The 26,429-nt window shown below is 43.2% G+C and overlaps 2 protein-coding genes across 3 annotated transcripts; both read left to right on the forward strand.

The window, feature by feature from the left end:
• Positions 1 to 307: 307 nt before the first annotated feature.
• gpatch3 (G patch domain containing 3) lies at positions 308 to 12,163 on the forward strand. Its single transcript, XM_063034002.1, has 7 exons — positions 308 to 666; positions 3,160 to 3,584; positions 4,370 to 4,541; positions 4,657 to 4,734; positions 7,368 to 7,489; positions 8,669 to 8,796; positions 10,835 to 12,163. The coding sequence occupies exons 1-7, from the start codon at positions 330 to 332 to the stop codon at positions 11,037 to 11,039; spliced, it is 1,467 nt and encodes a 488-aa protein (XP_062890072.1). The 5' UTR covers positions 308 to 329; the 3' UTR covers positions 11,040 to 12,163.
• A 6,676-nt stretch (positions 12,164 to 18,839) lies between these two features.
• Positions 18,840 to 25,940, forward strand: gpn2 (GPN-loop GTPase 2). Of its 2 annotated transcripts, none has more exons than XM_063033777.1 (6): positions 18,840 to 19,053; positions 20,161 to 20,617; positions 22,897 to 23,053; positions 23,745 to 23,905; positions 25,045 to 25,175; positions 25,577 to 25,940. In XM_063033777.1, exons 2-6 carry the CDS (start codon positions 20,201 to 20,203, stop codon positions 25,689 to 25,691), a joined length of 981 nt encoding a protein of 326 aa, XP_062889847.1. In that variant the 5' UTR covers positions 18,840 to 19,053; positions 20,161 to 20,200; the 3' UTR covers positions 25,692 to 25,940. The 2 variants fall into 2 exon arrangements, with proteins under 2 accessions (XP_062889847.1, XP_062889848.1); XM_063033778.1 differs by having other exon boundaries at positions 18,840 to 19,035.
• The last annotated feature ends 489 nt before the right edge of the window (positions 25,941 to 26,429 follow it).

Consider the following 26,429-nt stretch of genomic DNA (forward strand, 5'->3'; position numbering starts at 1 on the left):
GTGGCAGATCCACCAACTGCAAGGTAAAATGTTTGTTAATTTACTATTTTCTTTACCCTCTTTGTCTAAAGTGTTATCACAGCTGTTGCCAAAATGTAATTTGGTTTGGATAATATAAATTTTAAAATGTAGAATTTCTTGATGTGCCATTTTTTTTCTTAAATGCTGAAGTGCAGTAAGGTTTCAGGTGGAGAAAAGTATCACTGCTGTACTTTGCAACTTTACGCAATTATTTCGCTCGCGTTACAATCTGCCAATATCAAACATGGCGAGCTCGACCGTTCATTCCAAACGGCTCGTGCGCATGCTCTAGATTGCCCGTCTGTAAGATGGCGGAGGCAGCCGGTGTTTACGCCGTGGTGAGGAACATCCCGCAGCAGCTCCGCGCCGCTGATCTCCGCCAGTACTTCTCACAGTTCACCGAGAGCGGCGGCTTCAGCTGCTTCCACTACCGGCATCGGCCCGAGCGGCAGCGGCACCAGCACCAGGGCTCAGGGCGAGGAGGGCCGGACGGTGCCCTGACCTGCTGTTGCGTGGTGAGGCTGTCGGCCGAGTGGGCCCCCCAGTTCCTGCGGATGTATGACGGCGGCCAGTGGGTCGACAGGGCCGGGGACTCGCTGCGGGGACGCTGCCGCATCCACACCGTCAGGGTCGGGGAGGTGACAGGTGAGCACGGAGTCAGAATCACTCTGAGAGTTCAATGTAAATTAATATCAAACTGTATATATATGTCACCATAGACAATCCTACGATTCATTTTCTTGTGGGCATACTCAATAAACCAATAGAAATAACTATAACAGATTCGATGAAAGACTGCCCAACTTGGTCGTCCAACCAGAGTGCAGAAGACAACAAACTGTGCAGATGCAAAAAGAGATAATAATATAAATAAATAAGCAATAAATATCGAGAACATGATGAAGAGTCCTTGAAAGTGACTTCATAGGTTGTGGGAATATTTTAATGATGAGAGCAAGTGATTCCTTGGGTTTAAGAGCCTGATGATTCCTGAGAATTCCTTTTATTGCTATGTGAACATATTGCCATATGTTCAGACAATACATAAATTATACCATACAGTGAAGAGAAAATAATCAGACAACACACATAAAAGTTGCTGGTGAATGCAGCAGCCCAGGCAGCATCTATAGGAAGAGGTACAGTCGACGTTTGGGGCCGAGACCCTTCATCAGGACTAACTGAAGGAAGAGCTAGTAAGAGATTTGAAAGTGGGAGGGGGAGATCCAAAATGATAGAAGACAGGAGAGGGAGGGATGGAGCCAAGAGCTGGACAGTTGATTGGCAAAAGGGATACGAGGATCATGGGACAGGAGGCCCAGGGAGGAGGGGGAAGCCCAGAGGATGGGCAAGGAATATAGTGAGAGGGACAGAGGGAGAAAAAGGAGAGAAAAAAAGTGTATGTATGTGTATATATATATATAAAATAAATAACAGATGGGGTATGAGGGGGAGGTGGGGCATTAACGGAAGTTAGAGAAGTCAATGTTCATGCCATCAGGTTGGAGGCTACCCAGACAGAATATAAGGTGTTGCTCCTCCAATCTGAGATTAGCCTCATCATGGCAGTAGAGGAGGCCATGTATGGACATATCTGAATGGGAGTGGGAAGCAGAGTTGAAGTGGGTGGCTACTGGGAGATCCTGTCTGTTGTGGCGGACGGAGCGGAGGTGCTACACCTGTCCCTACACCTCCTGTCTCGCCACCATTCAGGGCCCCAAACAGTCCTTCCAGTTGAGGCAACACTTCACTTGTGAGTCTGTTGGGGTCATCTATTGCATCTGGTGCTTCCAGTGCGGCCTCCTGTACATCGGTGAAACCCGACGCAGATTGGGGGACCGCTTCGTCGAGCACCTCCACTCGCCCGCCAAAACAGACAGGATCTCCCAGTAGCCACCCACTTCAACTCTGCTTCCCACTCCCATTCAGATATGTCCATACATGGCCTCCTCTACTGCCATGATGAGGCTAAACTCAGGCTGGAGGAGCAACACCTCATATACCCTCTAGGTAGTCTCCAGCCCCTTGGTGTGAACATAGAATTCTCCAACTTCTGGTAATTCCCTCCCCCTCCCTTCCTCTATCCCTATGTCACTCTGCCCCCTCCCCCAGTTGCCTATCACCTCCCTCATGGTTCTGCCTCCTTCTACCACCCATTGTGTTTTCCCTTATTCCTTCTTCACCTTTCCTGCCTATCACCTCCCTGCCTCCCTTCCCCCACCCCTTTATCTTTCCCCTTACTGGTTTTTCACCTGGAACCTACCAGCCTTCTCCTTCCCACCTCCCCCCACCTTCTTTATAGGGCCTCTGCCCCTTCCCACTACAGTCCTGACAAAAGGTTCTGGCCCGAAACGTCGACTCATAGTTTCCACGGATGCTGCCCGACCTGCTGAGTTCCTCCAGCGTGTTGTAAGTGTTGCTTTGACCCCAGCATCTGCAGAGTATTTTGTGTTTATAATTGTTCCCGAACCTGGTGGTGTGGGCCCTGAGGCTCCCATACCACCTTCCTGATGGCAGAGTCAAGAAGAGAGGACATTGCACATTCTTTTCACATTTGTGAAAGATTGAAGGGCAGCAGGGGTTGATGGTGAAGAACAAAAGTATAGTAGAAGTAAGCCAGCTGGCTGGTGGTGTAGTGGCATCAGCACTAGACCTTGAGGCAAATGGTCCTGGGTTCGAATGCGGCTGGCCCCTTGCACGCTTTCCATCTGTGCTGGGATCAAGCTAGCAACTTGGCCTCATAAAAAAGCAAACAAAAATGCTAAGGAAACGGCAAGATTGCTGTCCGATGCGGCACAAGGTGCGAAGAGGAAGAACATAGTGGAAGTAAAGAAGTAGTAGGATGGCAGGAATGTTAGAGAAGACTGAAGGCAAAAGTTATATTGGGATTGGGATGAGGAAGCTGACAAGTGATGGAGTGTGGGGCTGGGCATGTTTGCATGTGTGGATTTTAATGCTATTCCAATTTCTTCTGTGAAAGGTTATTGTTGAGTCCCAATGCAGATTTCAATCTGAAACATCAATAATTTCTTTCCTGACATGGGTACTGCTTGATCTACTGAGTTGCCCCCAGTTCTCCAGATTCCAGCATCCATCGTCTCTTGTATTCTCATTGTTTTTTCTCTCTCTGTTAAACAGAATCGGACATTTCATACAAAACAAGAAAGGAGCTTCGGAGTCGGAGAGCCCTGAGTGAAACTTTCACAGCTGAAGATCTGTCCAGATTGGCAGAATTAAACCCTCCGGCAGTAATGCCCAATGGGAATGTGGGAACTCCGCTGAGGGTTTTCCTGGAATTGATCCAAGCTTGTCGTCTGCCTCCCCGTATCATCACCAAGCTCTGTTTGAAGTTCCCCAAGACAAGCTCTAATAGGCGTTATGGGAATGTTCCTTTCCTGTACCAGAATTCAACCTCAGTGCTGGCTGAAGGAAGGGCTGAGACAGAAGCAGCAGCAGAGGACCAACAACAAGATTCAGCTGCTCACTTCCTGGAGTTGCAAGAGGCAGTGCCTGAGAAATCTCCACAGGGAAGTGAAGAGGAAGAGGAGTCCCATTCTGAGGATGTAAGCGTCACTTTCATGTCGTAAGTGAGTTGAGAATCCATAGTGAAGGAGGACCATTGCACCCTGATAACCCCAAGGGACATCCTTGGGGTAGTTGGAGCTTGGCCTTTGCCTCAGCTTTAGTTGAGGAACCTACCACCGTTGCTGATTGCAGTGCAGGAATCCAAACAGAGCCTTCCACTTGGAAACTGAGCACTGTTAGTAGTTCTTAATTTTCGCACCCTAGCCTCTCTGGTAGGGATATTTCAAGAGTAATTAGCCACAGGAAAGTTTTTTTAGATTATGAAGACATGCAGTCCTCTTTTATTGCCATTTAGTAATGCATGCATGAAGAAATGATACAATATTTCCTCCGGTGTGATATCACAAAACACAGGACAGACCAAGACTGAAAAAACTAACAAAACCACATAATTATAACATATAGTTACAACAGTGCAACAATACCATAACTTGATGAAGAACAGTCCATGAGAACAGTAAAAAGTTCAAAGTCTCTCAAATGTCCCACATCTCATGCAGATGGGAGAAGGAAGTTAATCTTATCTTGGGGGATACAGCGCAGAATAGGCCCTTCCAACCCTTCGAGCTGCACCGCCCAGCAACCCCCGGTTCAACCCTAGCCTAATCACGGGACAATTTACAGTGACCAATTAACCTACTAACCTTTGGACTGTGGGAGGAAACCAGAGCACTGGGAGAAATCCCACACATTCCATGGGGAGGATGTACAAATATAAATGTAAGTTCTCATCCAACGGTAACATTACTTTGTTCATTTCCAGGATGACGATGAGTGTGAGGAATGGGAGAGATATGAAGCATTGTATGACGATGTTACAACCCAGGATCGGACAAAGGAGCGACTGTTTGAGGAAGAAATTGAGCTAAAGTGGGAGAAAGGAGGCTCTGGCCTCGTGTTTTATACAGATGCACAGTTTTGGCAAGAGAAAACAGGTGGGACATGCTTGTTATTTTTGATCAGAGAACTTCAGTAGTTGAGACCAGGGCATGTTGTGGGCAGGCATTGATGGTTGGTTTGTTTAGGGTTGACTTTTGCTCTATATTTCAGATTTTGATGAGGAGACAGCAGATGACTGGGATGTCGATATGAGTGTATACTACAACAAAGGGCAACCAGGAAGGCAAGGTAATTTTTACATCTCTCATCTGTTTGATTTGTAATTGGAACTTAGAATTTTATATGCCTGATTCCTTTTGTAGACCTTTGGAAATACAACAGAGTGAATGTGATTCAATTGTTAGATAAACTATCATCTGGGTTAATGGATTGAGTATAAATGCACAACATTCAGAAATGTGAAAAGGAAACTGGATCAAATTAAAGGAACCTAAGAGGATGATATTGTGGAAATGGAGCCTAAAATTCCTGCCTTGCAGAGACTTACTGAGCACTGCATCTTGTCAGGTGTTTAGTGACTGACACAGGTGTAGTGGCTGCATGTATGGTTACTTAGGGACTGCAGCAGTATGCAGTGGCTGGCAATTTTGCCACTTGCTGTATGCTTTAGATTGCATGTCTATAGTTACTTTGTTCTCTGCAGTCCAGTACAGGTTGTGCAAACTACCAGAGGCAGCGAGATACTGTAAGGGCTATGTGAACTGTGCGTACAATACAATGCAGACTATTGGCCGCATTTCCTGTGGTGTACAGAATGGTGCATACTTTAGGTGTCTGTTTTTTTCGCGAGTGCACAATGCAGGCTATAATGGTTGGATGAAAAAATATGCTGCTTGGTGCGCATGTGTGCATTGTGTGGTATTAAGTGGGCTGGAGGAACTAGTCCTGTCCAGTATGGCACATCACGACTGTGGCTGTTAATCATGTGACGTGCGGCACTGGCTGGAGATCCAGCTTTTGAACTAAAAGGAATAACTTCACTCAACTTCACTTGCCCCATTATTGAAAAGTCCCCACAACCACTGGACTCACCTTCAAGGACTGTTCATCTTGTGTCTTCGATATTTATTTATTATTGTTTCTTCTTTTTGTATGAGCATAGTCTGTTGTCTTCTGCAGTCTGGTTGAATGCACCAGTTGGGCTGTCTTTCATTGATTCTGTTATAACTACTATTCTATAGATTTGTTGAGTATACCCACAGGAAAATGAATCTCAGAGTGTATATGGTGACATATATGTACTTTGATAATAAATTTACTTTGAACTTTGCTGCACATATTGCACGAGCTGTAGGGCTGGCTTGCCACTGGAACAGGACCTTAGTGCTAGTCTGCCCTTTTGTCTGGAATGCAATGTCCCCTTTTTTTTTAACAGCTGCACGGGCTAACCATTGCTCTGAACAGGAAATATTTTACATGCCCTGAAAACTGTGTGGCATTTTAAATGTTTTTTTTGTAATATGTATACTATGGATACTTAGAATGAAAATTGAAATATCAAATACTTTTTAATTTATTAATTGAAGGGTATAATGAAATACAGTACAGCAAAGAAAATTGTTCATGTTTCGTAAACTTTTACTTGTCTGTCCAGCTGTGTGGCAACAAAGGCTATGTGCACGGGAGCATTTCGGTTATTGTGCGGCCACGCACCCACACAGCTTAGAGGGAAGAGTGGTGGAATGACACTGCGTGGTCTGTGCTTCCTTCTCTGTGCAGCAGGGGTTAGGACCTCTTGTAATGCCTTATACAACAGGGTTCATGACCTGTATTCTTTCACGCAGTGTTCAGGGATAAAATTCAAAGTCTGTGTTTTGTGCTTTGCAATGTTGTAAGTTTCTACTTCCCCTTGATATGAATGGTGATAGTTTGTTATGATCTCTCAGACACACTCAGTGAGAATCATACATCATACTCTTTCACCAACTATGTCCAAACTGACCATTAGCCACCAAATTACTTCTTAAGCCTGTCACCCCAGAACCCTCGGTCTTGGGTCTGTCTGTCAAGTCCAGGTGTAGCCCATCTATGCATCTTGTAGGCGGAGATCCTTCCTCTCCCAGGAATGAGGTCTTTGGAGCTCCTGTTGGCATTTCTGTAGCATTGGGTTTTTTACAGGATGGGGTTGCTAGACCCGTGCCCAACCCTTGTGCTTATGTAGCCATGGTGGAGTTCTGCCCATTTACACTAATATATTCATCCCAGTTTTCATTCTGTCTATATTCCCCCTACCCTCCAAATTCTCTCACTCACCACACTAGGGACAATATATAGTGGCCATTTAGCCAAACTGCACGTCGATCTTCGGGATATGGGAGAAAGCAGAGCACCCGGAGGAAGTCCATGTGATTCCAAGGAGAAAATAAGGCGCAGCACGATCGTGTAGTGGTTAGCACAACGCTTTACAGTACCAACGACACGGGTTCAATTCCTGCCACTGTCTCTTAAGAAGTTTGTACGTTCTCCCCTGACTGTGTGGATTTCCTTCGGGTGCTCCAGCTTCCTCCTGCAGCCTGGAGAGGTACTGTTTGGTAGGTTAATTGGTCATTGTAAGTTGTCCCGTGATGAGGCTAGGGTTAAACTGGGGGTTCCTGGGTGGCACGGCTCGAAGGGCTTGAGGGGACTATTCTGTGCTGTATCTCAATAAACAAAAATAAACAAACAGACAGCACCTGAGGTCAGGGTTAAACCAGGTCAAAGGCACTGTGAGGCAACTCCTCTACTGACAGTGCCACTGGAAGGATTCCGTGCTTCACAAATGTTATGGCTGTTCAAAGGTTTTGGTGTTGATTGATTGGGTGTTGATTGATCGAGTTCTGCAGAAACAACGGTGAAGTAAATTTCTTTTGAACTTTCCACAGATGGAGGTGATAAAGATTCCCAGGATTATGTGCAGATGAGGCTGGAACAACGGCTGAGGGAGGGTCTTGAGAGTGCGTCTGCACAGTCCCCTCGTATTGGAGGCTTCGAGCGATACACCAAGGTAAGCAAGTCTCCTGCAGTAGTTGACTTAAAACGACATTTGATGTTAAAACAGATTCTCTTGTTTAAATGTGTGTTTTAAATTGAGCTTGTATTCTGAATTGGTGTTTAAGTTACATTCTCAATAGAGCAAAGATCCATTGGCCAAGGACCAATACCAGTAAACAAGGGATCTGTGAACCCCGGATCAGGAACCCCTGGCCTAGAGCACGTCTCTGTTCATATGAGCCACATGATCAGCTGTGGTTTTCCAAGATAATTTGTACGGTCACCTTAAACACAATACCAACCACATAGATTTGCTCCGAATCTAGGCTACTACAATAATTATTTCTCTTAATATGGTTTTTCTCATACCCACCGTATGGAAAGGAAGAAGAGGCCACCATCGAACCTCATAGCAAGAGTGTACCTTTTTAACTCATTGTCAACTTTACACTCGACTCCACAGACAGAGAGAGATATCCTACTAGTTTGGAGAAGTGAATGTCGGGTGAAATATTTTGAAAACTCCCTGCTAATTTTCATAAAATTGTTTTGTGATTTCTTGTGTGGTCCTGAGCAGAAGTGGAGTGGCTTTGTTGTTGGTCTCTCCATAACTGCAGTGCTCCACTAGTTCTGCTGTGGTGTTTTCATCTTGCTCTTTGGTTATGGCCATTGTATTTAGTACAACCAATGGACTCCCTTTCAAGGATTCTTCATCTCATGTTCACAATATTTATTGCTTATTTATTACTATTATTTCTTCTTTTTGGATTTGCACAGTTTTGTTGTCTTCTGCCCTCTGGTTGAACACCCAGGTTGGGAGGGCTTCCATTGATTCTGTTATGGTTATTATTCTATAGATTCACTGTCTTGCGGGCAGACTCAATATATCTCAGGGTTGTGTATGGTGATGTATGTGTATTTTGATTGAGAATAAATTTACTTTGAACAATACAGTGCTATTTTTAATCTATTGAACCAAGCTCCTTTCAACCTTTGTGTAAGTCCATCATGTGTTGATGCTGAAAGTGCCGTGGCTCTTTGAATCTCCTCGCCACAGATTCCTGCTTCATTTAGTGCATCCTGTGCTTTGACAGGGGCAAACATGGTTATTGAATCTGTTTATTCTCTTGTCTCGGTCATTTACATTCGTCAGATTAAGTGAATCAATGTGTTCTTTCTACTTCTCATTCAGGGAATTGGCAGGAAGGTGATGGAACGGCAGGGATGGAGGGACGGTCAAGGCCTTGGCTGTAGCAATTCTGGGTTGGCTGATGCTCTGGACAATGACGGGCAGCATCCGAAGTGTAAGCGAGGATTCGGGTAGGTAACACAAGTGGCTTTTCGTATTGAGCTGGTAGTTTCTCTGAAGAATTAGTAGCAAAGAATCTTCTAAATGACAATGTCCTCACTGTATACAGTATTGTGCATAAGTAAATATAGCTGTGGTGCCTATGGACTTCTGTACAGTACTGTATTTGTCAACGTGGAGTGGACAGCAACTTTGTAAATCTGGCAGGAACAAAAGATGTTAGGAATGGCAAGAGCGGAGTGCCACAGGAGAGGTTGGGGCAGGTGGCAGAGACTTTGTGCCATGAGAGGGTGGTAGCACTGTTGCAGACACACCCAGCCCTGAGACACCAGGCAAGATCATTTGATACCAAACAATTGGTTTATTGATCATTACAGAATGTCTCTCTGATACTTCCCGCTCTCTCCCCTCTCCCTTCCCCCTTTTCCCAATCATGATTCCCCTCTCCCTGCCTCCTTCCCACTCTCAGCCCACAACAGAGACCCGTATCAGAATCATTGTCACTCACATATGTCATGAAATTTGATATTTTTTGCGGCAGCAGTGCAGTGGAATATATAAAATTACTACAGTACTGTGCGAAAATTCTGAGGCACTCTAGCTACCTTGTCATACTGCGGTTGTTGAGCTGAGTGTTTGCACTTCAATGGCTTTATGGTACCTTCTGCCCCATACATGGCAGAATATTCCATTTCCTTAGTAATGGGGATGTGTGAATGTGTAAATATTGTTTGCATTTAAGGTAGATACTTCTGTGTATTTTGGAATATGATTGTAACTACCTTGTAGGGTGCATTATACATGTGTAGTCTTCAGTTGTTGACTTTGTGGGTAATTGAAGGTGGTATTTCCTGGTGCCTGATAAACGGACTCATCACTCTGAGTTGGAGAGAGAGATCAGGTTGCCAGGAGTCCACCCTGGATAAATAATATGTAGCTATTTATTGTTATCTTTTTGTAAATATTGGCAGTTTTCACTATTTTTGCAAGCTTGATTTCTAATGCACCTAATAAACACCCTTGCACGAAAGTGCTAAGCGACTCCAGGCGTTTTTCCCCTTTGGTTGTAACCCATGTATCTAACACTCTTGTTTCTTTGTCTTTGTCCACCAATACTGCTGAGTATTTGAAGACATTTCTGTTTCTCACCCCCACTTGTTTGTGAGTGCAATGGACTCGGATATTATACCAGCTTTCAGTACTGGGTCCAGTGCTGAGATTTTTGTTTGGCACTGCCTGCTGAATGGTGTGGCTGTGAAATGTGAGCCTGTGGACCATAACCAAAATTTCTAAACCAGTGCGCTGACAATTCACTACTAAATTTCAGCAGTGTTGAACTTTCTGTTTTTCTTCCACTAGGTGAAATAGCAAGCCCACTGGATGTTGTTCATACCTCAACAGAGCTGGTGAAAGAGACAAAGGACTTTTATGTTCTTACACCCTTAGTGCAGTCCCTTTTGTGCTCAAATCTCTAGAGTGGCACCGATATCCCTTTCAATTTCTGACTTGTCAAGAGTGCTATCCACTGTACTTACTGACTTAGTGTGGTGATGGAATATTAATCTACAACAGAGATATTGCTGTGCTATCACCTGAAATTATATATTAGCTATCTATGATTTTGGGTGGTGGGGTGGAGATATTTCTCTACCAAGTGAAGTACAAGGTGCTTCTTCCCTCCGTTAGCCTGCAGGTCACCTTTGGGCAAGGTGTGGTACCTGCTTAGCCTCCGACCAAGGTCATGTGAAGCCATGGGAGCAGGTGGTGGATGGTCGTACGAGCAGCTGGTGCACATCCCAAGTCCTGGTTATGCGACCACTAACACCAGGCAGACAATCTCTGAAGAGCATTGATAATGGCAGGGGTCACCCGTCTTGTAAAGACGCTGCCCAGATGAAGGCAATGGCAAACCACTTCTGTCGAAGAATTTGCCAAGAACAGTTATGGTCATGGAAAGATACATCATACAACATGGCACATGACGAACGTACAATATGTGATTAATTTAAATTTCCTCATTGACATTCCTTTGCTGCTTTAATTCTGCAGGTATCATGGAGAAAGAATTCAGAATTTTCAGCCAGTGAAGAAACCATATCGACAGACCAGTCACCTGATTTCAACTGTGTATGACGAACCTGAGGAGATAGACCAAGGTGACACCTTGCTTCGGAGACAGCCAGTGACCAGCATGAAGTACAGAGAGGACCTAAAGTTTGTTAAAGCCAAAGAGCCTGGAAACTACGCACAGTAACTCAGCTGGCTTTTTACACCTACAAGTGGAGTCTAGTTTTGTGAATAATGATACTAGATTCTGTTTTTTTTTAACAGTTTGATGTAGCAAGGAGCTACTAATCACTGCCTCGCTCCACCAGATATCCAGCTTCAGTCCTGAGCTCAGATGCTCTGTGTGGAGATTTGCACATCGTTCCTGTGACCTTGTGGGTTTCCTCTCACATCCAAAGATATGCAGGTTAGCAGGTCAAAGTAAATTACCCCTAATGTGGGTAAGTGTAGGATCTGGGGAGGGGGGTGCAGTTAAAGAGAATGTGGGGAGAATAAAGACTAGTATTAATGATGGATTTGAGTAAAATGGACAGTTGATGGTTAACGTGGATGTGAAGGACCTGTTTTCATGCAGTATCTGTCAAGATCAGGAAGTATGGTTAGCAAAAAGAAAATCAAAGGAAATAAAGGTCTTTGTTTCAAGGTACCCTGTTTCCTATTTGAGGGTTGAGTACAACACCAGAATAGGGACATTTGAGAACAACTCTAGTGTTTATTCATTTCCATAGATGCTGCTTGAGTTCCTGAGATCCTCCGGCATTTTGTGTGTTGCTGTGGATTTCCAGCATCTGCAGAATCTCCTGTGTTTCTGTAGTTCAGGCTAAGCCTTTATCTCCGTTGCTCATGCGACTGCACACTCTTTAATGCATCCCTTTGCATAATAAGGAGTGTCAGAACTCCCGGGCCCTCACCCCAATCCAGCTTTATTATTGACAGAATTTCCATGTCCTCAGCCTCTCTGTGAGAGTACACATCTTTCACAATGCTCTCCAAGAACGCCTCCTCAACCTCCCTTACATTTTTTGGAGGAGCCTGCAGATCATTTCTTATATCGTCTACAAATTCCTTTTTCTCTTTTGTTTTGCCTTGCATTTGTGAATTGTATTCTACCTGAATGACTTACCTCACAGAGAACCTGAGTAATTTCCCCTGAGTTTTCCCTCAAGGGCAAAAGTAGCAAAACTGTGTGAACTTCTGTTTTATTTTAGAGAGACTGTGTGGAATAGGCCCTCCGAGCCGCACAGCTCAGCAAACACTGAATTAACCCTTGAAGTGTGGGAAGAAACCGGAAGACCGGGGGGGGGGGGGGGGGAATCTGCATTCCATGAGGATGTACAAAGTCCTTATAGATGATGTCATAATTGACCTCCAAGCTCTGATGCCCGGAGCTGTAACAGCATCGCATAGCTGATTTGACTGGATACCACGCTCAGACACATCCCCCACCGCCCACTGGGTGTCCTGCCCATGGGTGATGGAGTCAAAGCAGAATGTCACTTCCAGTTGTACGCCTTCTATTCACCTAATTACTTGTTACCTGTTCTTGCTTGCGACATTTTGTTTGAGCAGGGGGCCAACAGCTTTCCCTGCTAAAGATTTTACGAAATAATTTTCTGGTGGGTGAACCCCACCACTTGGTGTGGACTGACTTTGGGGTTCCTGAAAGTAGTATGGATTTGCACAATAGTGGTGGTTTCCAGGGTAATGTGGCTTCTTAGTTTTATCCCAAAGAATGGATCAAATTCTTGATGGTTCCTTCTGACTTTCTTTGTCCCCAGTCTGAACAATTTGATTTGATTGTTACCAGTTTCTTATATAATTAGACTGCATGTACCGTGGGAAAGGCCACTTCCACAATATTATATCTACCATACATTCTGTACTAGTGCATAGTTTCCTACAGTTGCTGGATCTCCAATGTCCCATTCTTGCAGCTTCTGGTAATCAGTTTTCAATATTTCTGTACTGATTAGTTTTGGAGGAAAAGCATCTTATGTTGTTATGTTCTCCAGTCTTCTTCCTTGAGAAGGAATCTGAATCTATTTATATATATATATATATATATATATATATATATATATATATACGCACACATATACATATATATATATATGCACACATATATATACACACACACACACACACACACACAGTGCAGAATAGAGCCTTCCAGCACTTTGAACCCACAAATTTAACCCTAGCCTAATGACCTACCAACCAGTAAATCTTTGGACTGTGGGAGGAAACCAGAGCATCCGGAGGAAACCCACGCAGTAACAGGGAGAACATGCAAATTCCTTACAGGCAGTGTCGGGAATTGAACCCGGGTCACCTGTACTGTAAAGCATTGTGCTAACCACTATGTTACCGTGCTGCCCCGATTTAATCCTCCTTTCTCATCTTACTGGAGGACTAAGGATTATTAAATACCACATCCCTTCTAATCCCAAAAGGATCCTTAAAATGTGTCCCTAATTCACCTTGCACCACCTTTTTCAGAACACAGGTTGTCACATCATGTCTGCAGATCGCGGACCACAGTTGTGGGTGAAGCTCTCCCTAATTTTCCAGGCAAAGTTAACATAAGTGTTTTCGCAACTTCCCCAAAACAAACTAATGAACGTGGACACTTTTAGGAAAACTTATAGAATTATAGAGCATGATTTGAGGTACAATTATAATATTTCATATCTTGAAGACACAAGAGACTGTAGAAGCTGGGAACTGGAGCAATGAACAATGTGCTGGAGGAACACAGCAGTTATGTGGGGTGGGTGGGTGGGTGGGTGGGAGCGAGGGAGAAGAATTGTTGGCATTTCAGCAATTGTTTTACACCAGGGATGCTGCTCAATCTGCTGAGTTCCTCTAGCAGATTAACTTCCACTATTTACTTAAAATGGATCCTATATCATCATGGTGAGAGATCCTAGAACTACTTGCATATTCTTACTGTGAGAATAATACAGTATTGTAATTAGAACCTTTTTCTATGTAAATAATAACTTTGTATATTGATATTTTTTATTGTAGAAAGAATATTTTGCATACAATTTTTTCAAATGTTTTATTTAAATAAATATTTAAAGTTAATAGACATAATTGAATCCTTGCTGTCACATATTCAATATATTGTCACGTATTTCAGAATACTTTACTGATAATTAGCATCTGTTAGTCCTGCATTTCTTTCTGGATATTGATTATAATGTAAGTATTGCCCCAATTATTACATGTAAACAACTGAAAACTGGTGTTCAGCTAGAGATGAGTACACATAGCAATAAGCGATTACTTTTCTACATATTGCTACATATTGGAAATTCTTCCAGTTGCAAGAAAAAGTTTGTGAACCCTTTGCAATTACCTGGTTTTCTGCATTAATTACTCATAAAATGGGACACAAACAATTCTCATTAATACTGAGTACACCATTTAAGCAATCACAGACTAGATTCAAAAAAAGTATGTGAACTCTTGGGTAATGCCTTCTACAAAAGCTACTTGGGGTCATTGAGATGAGATTGGAGGTGTGGGTTGGAGAGCTGCCCTGCCCTATAAGAAAGACACATAAAGTCAGGTTACTGACAGAGCCTGCTCTTCCCAAGAAAGGTCTCTTTAAGTGCACCATGCCTCAGAGTAACTTCCAGGGGACCTTAGAAGAATTGAAGAGATGCATGGAGCCAGAAAAGGCTACAAAAGCATTTCTGAAGACCAGAATGTTCATCAGTCCACAGTAAGAGAAATTGTGCAAAGATCACACCAAGAGCACAACGTGCAATGCTGAAGGGGTGAAAGAGAACCCAAGGGTAAGAGCAAAAGACCTGCAGAAATCTCTAGAACTTGCTAAAGTCTCTGTTCAGGTGTCCACTGTAAGAAAAACACTGAACAAGAATGGTGTTTGTGGAAGGACACCACGGAGGAAATCACTGCTCCCCAAACAAAAACATTTTATTTTATGACTAATTAATGCAGAAAAACGGGTAAATGCAAAGGGTTCACAAACATTTTCTTGCAACTACTTGCTCAAAAAAAATTAAATAAACCACAAATTAAGATCTGCAATTCTGATAACAGTTTTACGAGACTAAGACATTCTCAGGGTGGTGGGATGGGGAAGCCAAAGGAGGTCTAAGGTTCTCTTTCCTTCCACTAGCCTGCAGTCATGTGAAGCCACGAGAGTAGCTGGAGCATATCACAAGTCCTGGCTTTGAAATCACTGATGCCAAGCAATCTCTGAAGAGTATTGATAATGACCGGGGTCACCCGTCTTGTGAAGACCCGGCTCAGAAGGCAGCAACGGCAAACCACTGCTGTAGAAAATACTGCCAAGAGCAATCATGGTCATAGAGAGACCGTGACTGACCACGTCATATGACACAACACATAACGAATGAGCGGATGAATACATTCCCACTCACCTTATTCTCAAAAGAAAACTAATCTTAAAATACATTGGTTTTCAAGAAAAATGAAAGAATACCCACCTAATAAAATATATACTTTATACTTTATTGTCGCCAAACAATTGATACCAGAACGTACAATCATCACAGCGATATTTGATTCTGCGCTTCCCGCTCCCTGGATTATAAATCAATAGTAAATATTAAAAAATTAAATTATAAATCATAAATAGAAAATGAAAAGTAAGGTAGTGCAAAAAAAAACGAGATGCAGGTCCGGATATTTGGAGGGTACAGCCCAGATCCGGGTCAGGATCCGTTCAGCAGTCTTATCACAGTTGGAAAGAAGCTGTTCCCAAATCTGGCCGTACGAGTCTTCAAGCTCCTGAGCCTTCCCCAGAGGGAAGAAGGATGAAAAGTGTGTTGGCTGGGTGGGTCGTGTCCTTGATTATCCTGGCAGCACTGCTCCGAAAGTGTGTGGTGTAAAGTGAGTCCAAAGATGGAAGATTGGTTTTTGTGATGTGCTGCGCTGTGTTCACGATCTTCTGCAGCTTCTTCCGGTCTTGGACAGGACAACTTCCATACCAGGTTGTGATACACCCTAGAAGAATGCTTTCTACAGTGCATATATAAAAATTAGTGAGGGTTTTAGGGGACAGGCCAAATTTCTTTAGTTTTCTCAGGAAGTAAAGGCACTGGTGGGCCTTCTTGGCAGTGGACTCTGCATGGTTGGACCAAGTCAGGTCATTTGTGATATTGACCCCGAGGAACTTAAAGCTTTTGACCTGTTCCACTTGCGCACCACCGATGTAAATTGGGTTGTGCGGTCCGCTACTCCTTCTGAAGTCAACAACTAATTCCTTCATCTTGCTGACGTTGAGGGATAGGTTATTGTCTTCGCACCATGCCACCAGGTTCTTAATTTCCTCCCTGTACTCAAACTCATCAGTACCTGAGATATGGCCTACAATTGTTGTGTCATCAGCAAACTTATATATTGAGTTTGATGGAAACTTGGCTACACGATCATGGGTGTACAGTGAGTACAGCAGGGGGCTGAATACACAGCCTTAAGGGGCACCAGTGCTCAGAGTGATTGCAGAGGAGAGCTTGTCCCCTATTTTTACAGCCTGGGTCCTGTCTGTGAGGAAGTTGAAGATCTAGCTGCAGATCTGAGTGCTAAGGCCCAGGTTCCAGAGCTTAGGAATCAGTTTATTTGGAATGATGGTATTATACATTATAAATAAAGCTGCATTCTAGAAGTTTACTAAAATTTGTCACCCAAGTTAAAATAATATGGTCAATTAAAAAATGATCAATACATTAAGCCTGTGAAATGAAGAATAGTTAACTTTTAAGGGCAGTGATCTTTCATCAGACCTCAGGTCTTTAGTTTGTGCTGCCAGAAAGCAGTCAACCTGGTAACCTCAACCCAGAGTTTGGAATAGAATTTAGATTTCAAGAGTTGCCAACTGGCACACTTATCTGCAAACCATGTCTTAATTGTCACAGTTGTAATGGAAGAACAACAGCCAATTTCCACAATCAGCAACACACAAAGGGTAATGTAATAATGACCAAACAAACTTTTTAACCATAGTGGGGGGGGGGAAAACCATAAGCAATACCAGAACCAGGAACTAAATGGCTCAGCACAGCCTTCCCTGTATGATTACGGTCAAACTAGAAGATCAATGAGGATGGCAGAAAAAGCACCACGTACCTAAAAGGATGAGGGACCAGCCTGGCGAAGATACAACATAGATTTCACACTTGTGCTGAACACCAAAAATTGCACACAGGGACAGCTATGCAATTCAAAGTACATTTATTATCAAAATATACATGCAGTATAAAACTCTGAGATTCGACTTCTTCACAGACAGCCACGAAACAAAGAAAACCATGGAACAGGTTCAGACATCAAACCCCACCATGTGCAAAAAAAAACAAATCACAACATAGAACACGAATCGAAAGAGTCCAGGCATATTCTGCTCGTGTTCTGCAGGCTGCCCCGATTCAAAATTGCCCAAAGTAGCAACAGGGAAAAAGGAGCAGTGGGAAACACATCATAATGTGAACTACAGAGTCCAATCCACAAGCCGCAGCCCCAGGATTTCCGCACCATCCTCCAACAGCATTGAGGGAGAGAGGGAGGCTATTCGAATGCAGGGACCTTCCCCTGGGAGCAGCGAGCAAGAGAGAGAGAGAGAACATCACATGCAGATACCTTGAGATACCAGCCTGGTGAAGCTACAACACAAATATCACGACTGTACTGAACAGCAAAAATTGCACACAACAAAAGCTTTGTGTTCCCCTCCTCAAACAAAGGGTCATTATCAAAACGGCAGTCCTTTTACAACTACTGTACTTGTGTGTAGTGATGGACATTACAATAAGATAATCAGTGTATTTAGATTCTCAGAAAGCCATTGATGAAGTCCCACTTCATCTCTGTATCAGAACATTACGGATTCAGTACTTGAAGACAAACATTCAGAATCAGGTTTATCAGATGCTACAAGCATATCCTAATTTCAGACCAATATTCTAGCAGATATACAGCCCCGGCATTATTCAATTCAATTCAAGTTTAATTGTCATTCAACTACGTATAAAAACAGCCAGACGGGACACCGTTACTCCAGGGTCAAGGTACAAAACACAGTACCAACCGTCACACACAGCACAAAGCACACATAACATGTATACAACAGAAAGATACTGCCACTTGATGATGGGTTCAAATTCATGAGCCATCCAACACTGCCAAAATCTGCTGACGGCCACAATAGAGGTTGTCTTTTGCTGAGCAAACACTGGGGGGGGGGAGAGGGAGCACTAACTGCAGACTGGACATCGCACCACACTGCCCCCTGGTGGAGCACGCTGGTGCTGACGCCTCCCTCCCGGCAGCTATGAGCAGGCAACACTGCGGCTTGAGGCCTAGTCGTGACACATACAAGATTATCAGAGATACAATTACGTAATATATTTATATATTCCCTGAGCCCATTGCTCTTCCGAGAGAAGACGGGTGGGGGGGGACAGGGCAGCCTGGATGTTGTGCCACGCTGAGCACGGGCTCCAACGATACTAATTATGAATGGCCACTATTTACCACTCCACCCTAAATGTCCTTGAGAATGGGGTAGGTACCACCACCTGGATCACAGCTGCATCCTAAACTACTCTCTGAAAAGATCCAGCATCCTCTTGATGCTAACAAGGTAACTGCAAAATAAAAATTTTAAAAATGGTAAAATTTTGTACCATAGATAGAACTAATATTCACTTCTGCTGAGAGAGGAAAAGAATTAACACTTCAGATTAGGAACATTTCATTTGGTATGTGGAATAGTAGGAATCGCCGGTAAAAAGATGCTGCAAGCATATTCTAACTTTACTGCAATGTTAGTTGTTTTTCTTCTCTCTCACACACACATACATAATGTATTTATAAACTCTTTGGCCTGCCTGGCGACCTCAGTCAGGTCTCCAGCCATCCCAGTGCCGGTACAACCGGCAACCGTGTCCCAGGTCGAAACGGCGCATGCTCAGTAGCGGCGGCCCACGCATGCTCAATCGCGCCGGCACAGCCTGCGGCCTTGGTCCCGGCTGGGAGAGGGAGAGCGCGGCTTCTGGCCGGTGCGCGTGTGGTCTGGAAAGTCTTTCGGTAGAGGAGGCTGTCTTTGGGAAAAAGCGGCCAGCGCAGCCATAAATAGGCCGGCCGGCGCTTTGACTGGACTGCCGAAGTCCGAGGGCAAGCAGCCGGTATGTGTCGAAGCGGCGGTGAGTCCCGGTGCCGAAGGAACTCCTGGGAGTCTGCACAGCATCCGGTCGTAACACTGCTCCTGCTCCTCAACGATAAAAATCAAAACATAGAACCTCCTCAGCGCGTCAAGCAGCTTTAAAAGGGAGAAACGGAGTGAACAGGAGTGGGGTTTATTGGCCCTTCATCCCTCATTATCCATGCAGTCCTAACCTCAGCATCACTCTCATGCTTCCTTTCCCCTTCTCCCTCGATTCCCCAAAACGCAATTCAAAGGCCTCGGCTGGTCTGCCTTGAATATAAATTTAAATCGGTTTATAATTCCCACGTACTGAGATACAGTGGAAAAATCGTTCTGCAGGTCATCACGTCAGTTTCTTGAGAGAGAACAAAACACGGAATAAAGTTTTGCCGTTTTAGAGAAAAGTGCTTTCGTATCTTCTGCCTGATTGGGGGTGGGGGAGAAAGGAGTGTCTGGAATGGGTGCTGGCCTTTGATTATGTGACGCATCTTTAAAACTCGGTGAACGTCAAAAGTTATGCTAAATTTCTTTAGCCTCCCGAGGGAGTAGAGGTCCTGCATCCATGGCCGGCCATCTGAGAGAAGTCATGACCCTTTTTCAGAATTAAGAAGTCTGCCTCTTAATATTCTCTGTCTAAGTGGGCATTATTATTGATCTGAAAAGTTGACAGTTTCCCTATGTCTCATCTGCTAAAGATGAGACATACTTAAGATTTTTTTTTGCTTTAGTGTTGTTCTAGAGGTTTGCGAATGAAACATTTGGTCTTGGGGAACGCTGTAATGCAGATTTGGAATACTAGGCAGATATTGAGGGCATTTTTCTGTTGCCTCTGTGACAACTTTGTGCAAGACCTATACAGCTAGTCCCTGCTTCCTAGATCCCAGCAAACTTCTCTTTAAGTATTTATCTAATTTTCTTTTAACTATCGACTCTGCTTCCATTTACCTTTCAGTCAGTGTATTCCTGATTGTATCAGCTGTGATATTGTACCTTCTGGTAAATTGTCACAATAAATTTTTTATTCCTGCAGCAACTACACCATTTATCACACTGTCAGCAAAGGACACTAGCTGGATATCTTCTGAATATCCTCTCTCTGTTCCAGGTCTGTAGAGCTGTAATGAATCTTTGGAGATCCAAGTAGGATGGCAGAAGAAAGCAGGCATGCCATGGTGATGTTTGGCCAGGTGGTTATTGGGCCACCTGGCTCGGGGAAGACCACGTACTGTGCAGGGATGCAAGAGTTTCTTTCTAAGCTAGGTCGCAAAGTTGCAGTGGTAAACCTTGACCCCGCCAACGATCTCATTCCTTACCAGTGTTGTGTGGACATTGCAGAACTGGTGAAACTCGACGATGTTATGGATGGGCTTGGGTTGGGCCCCAATGGAGGACTTATTTACTGCATGGAATACTTGGAGGCAAACCTGGATTGGCTACAGGGCAAGTTGGAACAGTTCAAGGACTGTTATTTCCTGTTTGACTGTCCTGGTCAGGTGGAACTGTACACGCACAACTGTTCTGTGAAAAACATCCTTGCACAATTAACCAAATGGAATGTCAGGGTGAGTTCATATTTGTATGCAGCAGACAGGTAATGCTTCTGTAGAGGAAATACCCAATGCTTCAGGAGTGACCTTGAAATATCTGAAGTGTTGCTGTTCTCCTGTTCATGGACACTGCCCATTACCACTTCTGCCTCTCAGCACAATGTCCCTCCTTCCCTACCCGGAGGTCTGTTAGATTACAGCTGACCTCAAAGGCCAGAGTCCTGGTTTGTGGTTCCTGGTTCAGTCAGACTCATTGTATAGGACCTATCATTTAGTCAATTTCCTGGGTTCTTATACAGTCATACAGCACAGAAATAGGCCTGAGAGCCCACCATGCCTATGGCCACTATCACTGACTGATCCATACTAATCCCATTTACCAGCACCCGGTCTGTGGTAGACTCTGCCTTGGCAATTTAACTGTTTATTGAGTTACTTCTGAGAAGTTGTGAAGCTACTTGCTTCCACCAGCTTTTTAGATAGTAGCCATCCTCTAGGTCAGGTGGATCCCAACCTCCTTGTATGCCATGGACCAAGGGATCTGTGGACCCAAGGTTGGGAGCACCTGCTCTAGGCCTACTGTAAATCTTTTACTTTAAACCTAAGCGTTTTGGTCTTAGATGCTTCTACGATTGGGCAAGTTTCTTATTACCTGTCAGATGAATGCCACACGTAGCTTGTGTAACCATCCCCCCACTCAGCATCCTCCATCCCAAGGAAAACCAGTCCACTTCATAACTGAAACGTTCCATCCCAGAATCTCCTCTGTACCCTCTCCAATGCAATCCTGTCTTTCCTGTAGGCTGGTTGACCAGAAATACACACAATATTCTAGCTTGGCCTCTCTGGCATCAGAGATCGGAGTTCAATTCCGATGTCATCTGTAAGGAGTCTGTACATCCTCACTGTGGGTTTCCTCCGGGAGCTGCGGTTTCCTCCCACAATCCAAAGACACACCGGTTGTGAATTGTCCCGTGCTCAGGGTAGGGTTAAATCAGGGACTGCTGGGCTCAAAGGGCACTGTATCTCAATAAATAAAGTTATTTCAAGACCTCCCTCTATTTATATTCTCTGCTCTGATTAATGAAGGCAACCATCCTATTTGCCTCTTCGTCACTGAGGTTTAGAGGCTAGAGGAAAGGTTGGGGATAAATTTTATAGACTTTTTTTTAACCTATTTCTAGGTAGTAATGGATTTTAGATAATTGATCATTTTTCATTGTAATTGTGTTCCTACATTGGCTGAGGTCAATGATCATTAATCTCCAATGTCTCCAAATACTACACATTCAGTATAAATTGGCTTACATGTGAGACGATGTATATTTGTGGTGAATTAATCCAAATATAAATGTGTCACGCTTATGTCCTGATTTGCAAAAGATATCGGCACAGATCTGAGGGGAAAGCATAAATTACTGATGGCATTAAGACTGTTGGCAGTGACGAAAGCTGCACTGACATCCAACAATCAGTAACTCCTCCATGTAAGTTCAGCTTATAAATTGAGAACAAGGTGAAACATAGAAGCTGTCAGAACCCTGAATCTGGCCAGAAACCTGTTCCTTAGTCTTCCCAACTCTGAGCCTACTTGTATAATGACAATCTTATTTCACTACAACAGTATAAAACATCAAATGCAATCCATCTCACCGGACACCAAGAGACGTACTCTCAGTAATACACAGCCAGTTTACAAGTAAGCTGGTAGTCAGTAGATAACAAGAAATTAGATTATTTTTTAAACTGTAGAGCAGATAGATCATCAGAGATCAGAGACTCATCATCAGAGATCCCCATCACCCAGGCCATGCTGTCTTCTCGCTGCTGCTATCAGGTAGAAGGTACAAGAGCTTCAGGACTCGCACCACCAGGTTCAAGAACAGTTACTATCCCTCAACCATTGGGATAACTACACTCACTTGCCTATCCATTTGGATGTTCCCACAACCAATGATCTCACCTTAAGGGCTCTGTCACGTTATCTCAAGTTTTTGTTACTTAGTGCAATTTATTTGCACATCTTATTGTCATCTGCACTCTGGCTGAGCTTTCATTGATCTTGTTATAGTTACTGTTCTATAGATTTGCTGAGTATGCCCACAGGAAAATGAATCTTGTTGTATATGGTGTCATATCTGTACTTTGATAATAACATTTACTTTGATCCCACAAAACGGGAACACGAGTTAGCCTGGGGAAATGTGCTTTGAGGCCCAGAAGTTAACACACTGAGCCCAGTAAGGAAATGGTGTATTAACCTTGTGTAAATCTGCTGTGTTGTTGTCTTATAGTTAACAGCTGTTCACTTGGTGGATTCTCATTACTGCACTGATCCAGCAAAGTTCATCTCCGTTCTCTGCACATCCTTGTCCACAATGCTGCACGTGGAGCTGCCTCATGTTAACATCCTCTCCAAAATGGATCTTATCGAAAAGTTTGGGAAACTAGGTAAGGTTGTTTGGCCCCTGAGTCTGTGGAAAGAAACGACTGGCTCTGGAGTTAATATCAAGCCGTAAAGTGCTCCTTGAATTTAACTCTGGGTCCAGAGTTCAGTCTTTAATTTCTGAAATTGATTATTGACCATCAGGAATATATTGATTTCTGTTAATTCAGTAATTATATCAATATGATTCATGACAAATGCATCACTGTAACATTGAAACAGCGAGCTGTTGGTCACTGTTGTAGGAGTGCTATCTCTCTCCCTCACTAGTGAGAGAGAGAGCCTGTTTATGAGATGTCCATGTGTTGGGATGGACAGTAGTTTCTGATGAATGTGATCTCTGGGGGTGGGGACTTTGCTGTTGTTTGTATGGTGGGGGCAGGGGGAGGTTTTTGCTTCTGCTGCTGCCTGTGCATGGGTGGGGGGGGGGCTGGTTTTGCGTTCTAACATTTTCTGTCGTTCATTCTTTGATTTTTTTTCTGTTTCATGGATGTGTGTGGAGAGTAAGAGTTTCAGGTGGTATACTGTATACATTCTCTGATATTCGTGGATGGATGTAAGAATTTCAGGCTGTATACTGTCTACATTCTCTGATATTAAATTGAACCATTGAACTGTTGTAATAGCGAAGGTGACTTCACAGGAGCAAAAGGTTATCACATACATGGGCATTCACTTTGACTGTGTGTTTTTAAGCATTTAACCTGGAGTATTACACTGAAGTATTGGATCTGTCTTACCTGCTGGATCACTTGGTCAAAGACCCTTTTTTCAAAAACTTCCGACGATTAAACAAGAAGCTTGTAGAAGTGATTCAAGATTACAGCCTGGTCTCCTTTATCCCTCTTAATGTGCAGGTGAGTGCCTATCCACTAACAGGTCTCCAGCAGCACCAAGAAGTTAATTATTATTGAGGATATTGCAGATGATGGAGGAAACAGGTATTGGGATTATTGGGCACATATTAAGTGTTAGGATTTATAGAGTGATGATGGGTATGTATTGTGATTGTGAGGGGTTATGTCATGGGCTTGAGTATATGTTCAAAGTTCAAAGTAAATTTATTATCAAAGTACATCTATGTCTCCACGTACAACCTTGAGATTCATTGTCTTGTGGGCATACTCAATAAATCCATAAGATAATAATCATAACAGAATCAATGAAAGACCGCAGCAACTTCAATGTTCAACCAATGTGCAAAAGACAAGAAACTGTGAATAAACAAAAATAAAGAAAGAATAAACAATAAATACCGAGAACATGAGATATATGAAGGAATATAAGTCTTTTGAAAGTGAGTCCATAGGTTGAAGGGAAATAACTGATCCTGAGCCAGGTGGTGTGAGTCCTGAGGCTTCTGTACCTCCTTCCTGGTGGCAGCAGTGAGAAGAGAGCATGTCCTGGGTGGTGGGATGGGGGCCCTGATGATGGATGCTACTTTCCTACAACAATGTTTCGTGTAGATGTGCTCAATGGTGGGGAGGCCTTTACCCATGATGGACTGGGCTGTACCCACTACTTTTTGTAGGATTTTCCATTCAAGAGCATTGGTGTTTCCAGGCCAGGCTGTGATGCAGTCTGTTAATGTATCCGATAGAAGTTTGTCAAAGTCTGTGAATGTATTAAGAAGTAAGGAACATGGAAAGTAAATATGGGGTGGGAATATCTTGTAAAGAGAAATTAAAACTGAAAGATGGAGTATATCATATACACAGTTAATTTTTTAAGTTGATGACCATTGATCAGAATCCCCTGTACTCAAATTTTATCCCCTTACTGTTAAATATTTTTCCTAATCTCTAGTTTTATTTTGGATTTAATTCACAGGTTTGATATATGCAAATATACAGGTGTTATGAGAAGCATAGATACGATGATGAGAGTATAATAGCTGAGTGAATTTTTAGGTTTCAGCGTGAGGATATATCAAATGTTTCTTTAAGGCTATTAGTTGTACATTGATATTTGAAGGATAGACTGATCTCTTCCATAGGATAAAGAAACAATGAAGCAAGTAATGAAAGCTGTTGATAAAGCAAATGGATATTGTTTTGGGAACTCTGAGCAAAGAACTTTGGAGGCTATGATGTCTGCAGCAGTGGGAGCAGATTTCTATTTCAACAAGTATCCTTTACAAAGATAATTTACTCAGGACTGTTGTGTGTCAGACCAGCAGGGCAATCTGGTCTCTATCCTTTCCCTTTCCCCACTTCCACTTCCTGCTCCTTGCCCTCTATATTGCTCCTGTGAATATTATAATTAATACATTAAATTATTTAAAGTAAAATTATTATCAAAGTACACTTATGTCACCATATACAACCCCGAGATTCATTTCCTTGCAGCCATTGACAGAAAATACGAGAAACACAATAGAAGCAATGAAAGACCACACCCAACAGGAGGGAAAAAACAACCAATATGCAAAAGACCACAAAAAGTGTAAATACAAAAAGAAAGTTAACATTAGTTAATTAATGTGTATTTGCTGAACTTCCAAAATATTTTTCCTTAGCTATAAATAGATCCATGGATGCCCAGGAGAAATACACAAGATCCGTTGAAGAGAATATGGAGGAGGAGATGAGGCAGTTTTCCACCCAAATGCAAAATTCCAGACAGTGTGATTCCACTCACTGAATGCAATGGAGGCTACCCCTGTTGTGACGAGAGACTGGCCAAGAGGATATCTCACAGCATGCTTGTTGCTTCCAGATGTGGGAGGAGTTGTTGTTTTCAGCTTTATTGCAATTGGGCCTTGGGATCACCTACTGATCATTTTTAACCAAGCAGACCAGGCAACATGTTCTTTTTAAAATTTTTTTGTTGTGAATTTGATCTTTTTATTGTTTCCTGTTCTTCCACTGTATTTAATAAAGATATTTAGTTTCGGTACATTCTACTCCTCCAGATCATTAACATGACATCTTTTTAGAGATTCATTAGATCTGCAGAATCATTCATGCCAGGTTTACTGCTGTTGATTACAAGGTTACTTTGCAGCCTCTAGTATCAATCCTTTAAAGGAATCCAAAAGCAAACCATTTGGTCAACCTTCTATACTGTATGAGATTCCATATTACCATATCCAATTTAATTTTATCTTTCTGAGATACAGTGTACAATAGAATAGGCCCTTCTGGCCCTTCATGTTGCGCTGTCCAGCAATCACCTGGTGTAATCCTGGCCTAATCATTGGACAATTCACAATGAACAATTAACCTACCAACTGGTACGTCTTTGGACTGTGGGAGGAAACCGGAGCACCCAGAGGAAAGCCAAGTGGTCACGGGAGAATGTAGAAACTCCTTAATGACAGCAGCAGGAATTGAACCCAGGGTGCTCGTAACTGTAATCATTGTGCTTTACCACTACGCG

The sequence above is a fragment of the Mobula hypostoma genome, chromosome 26, assembly GCF_963921235.1.
Source record: "Mobula hypostoma chromosome 26, sMobHyp1.1, whole genome shotgun sequence".
In the NCBI taxonomy this organism is placed as follows: domain Eukaryota; kingdom Metazoa; phylum Chordata; class Chondrichthyes; order Myliobatiformes; family Myliobatidae; genus Mobula; species Mobula hypostoma.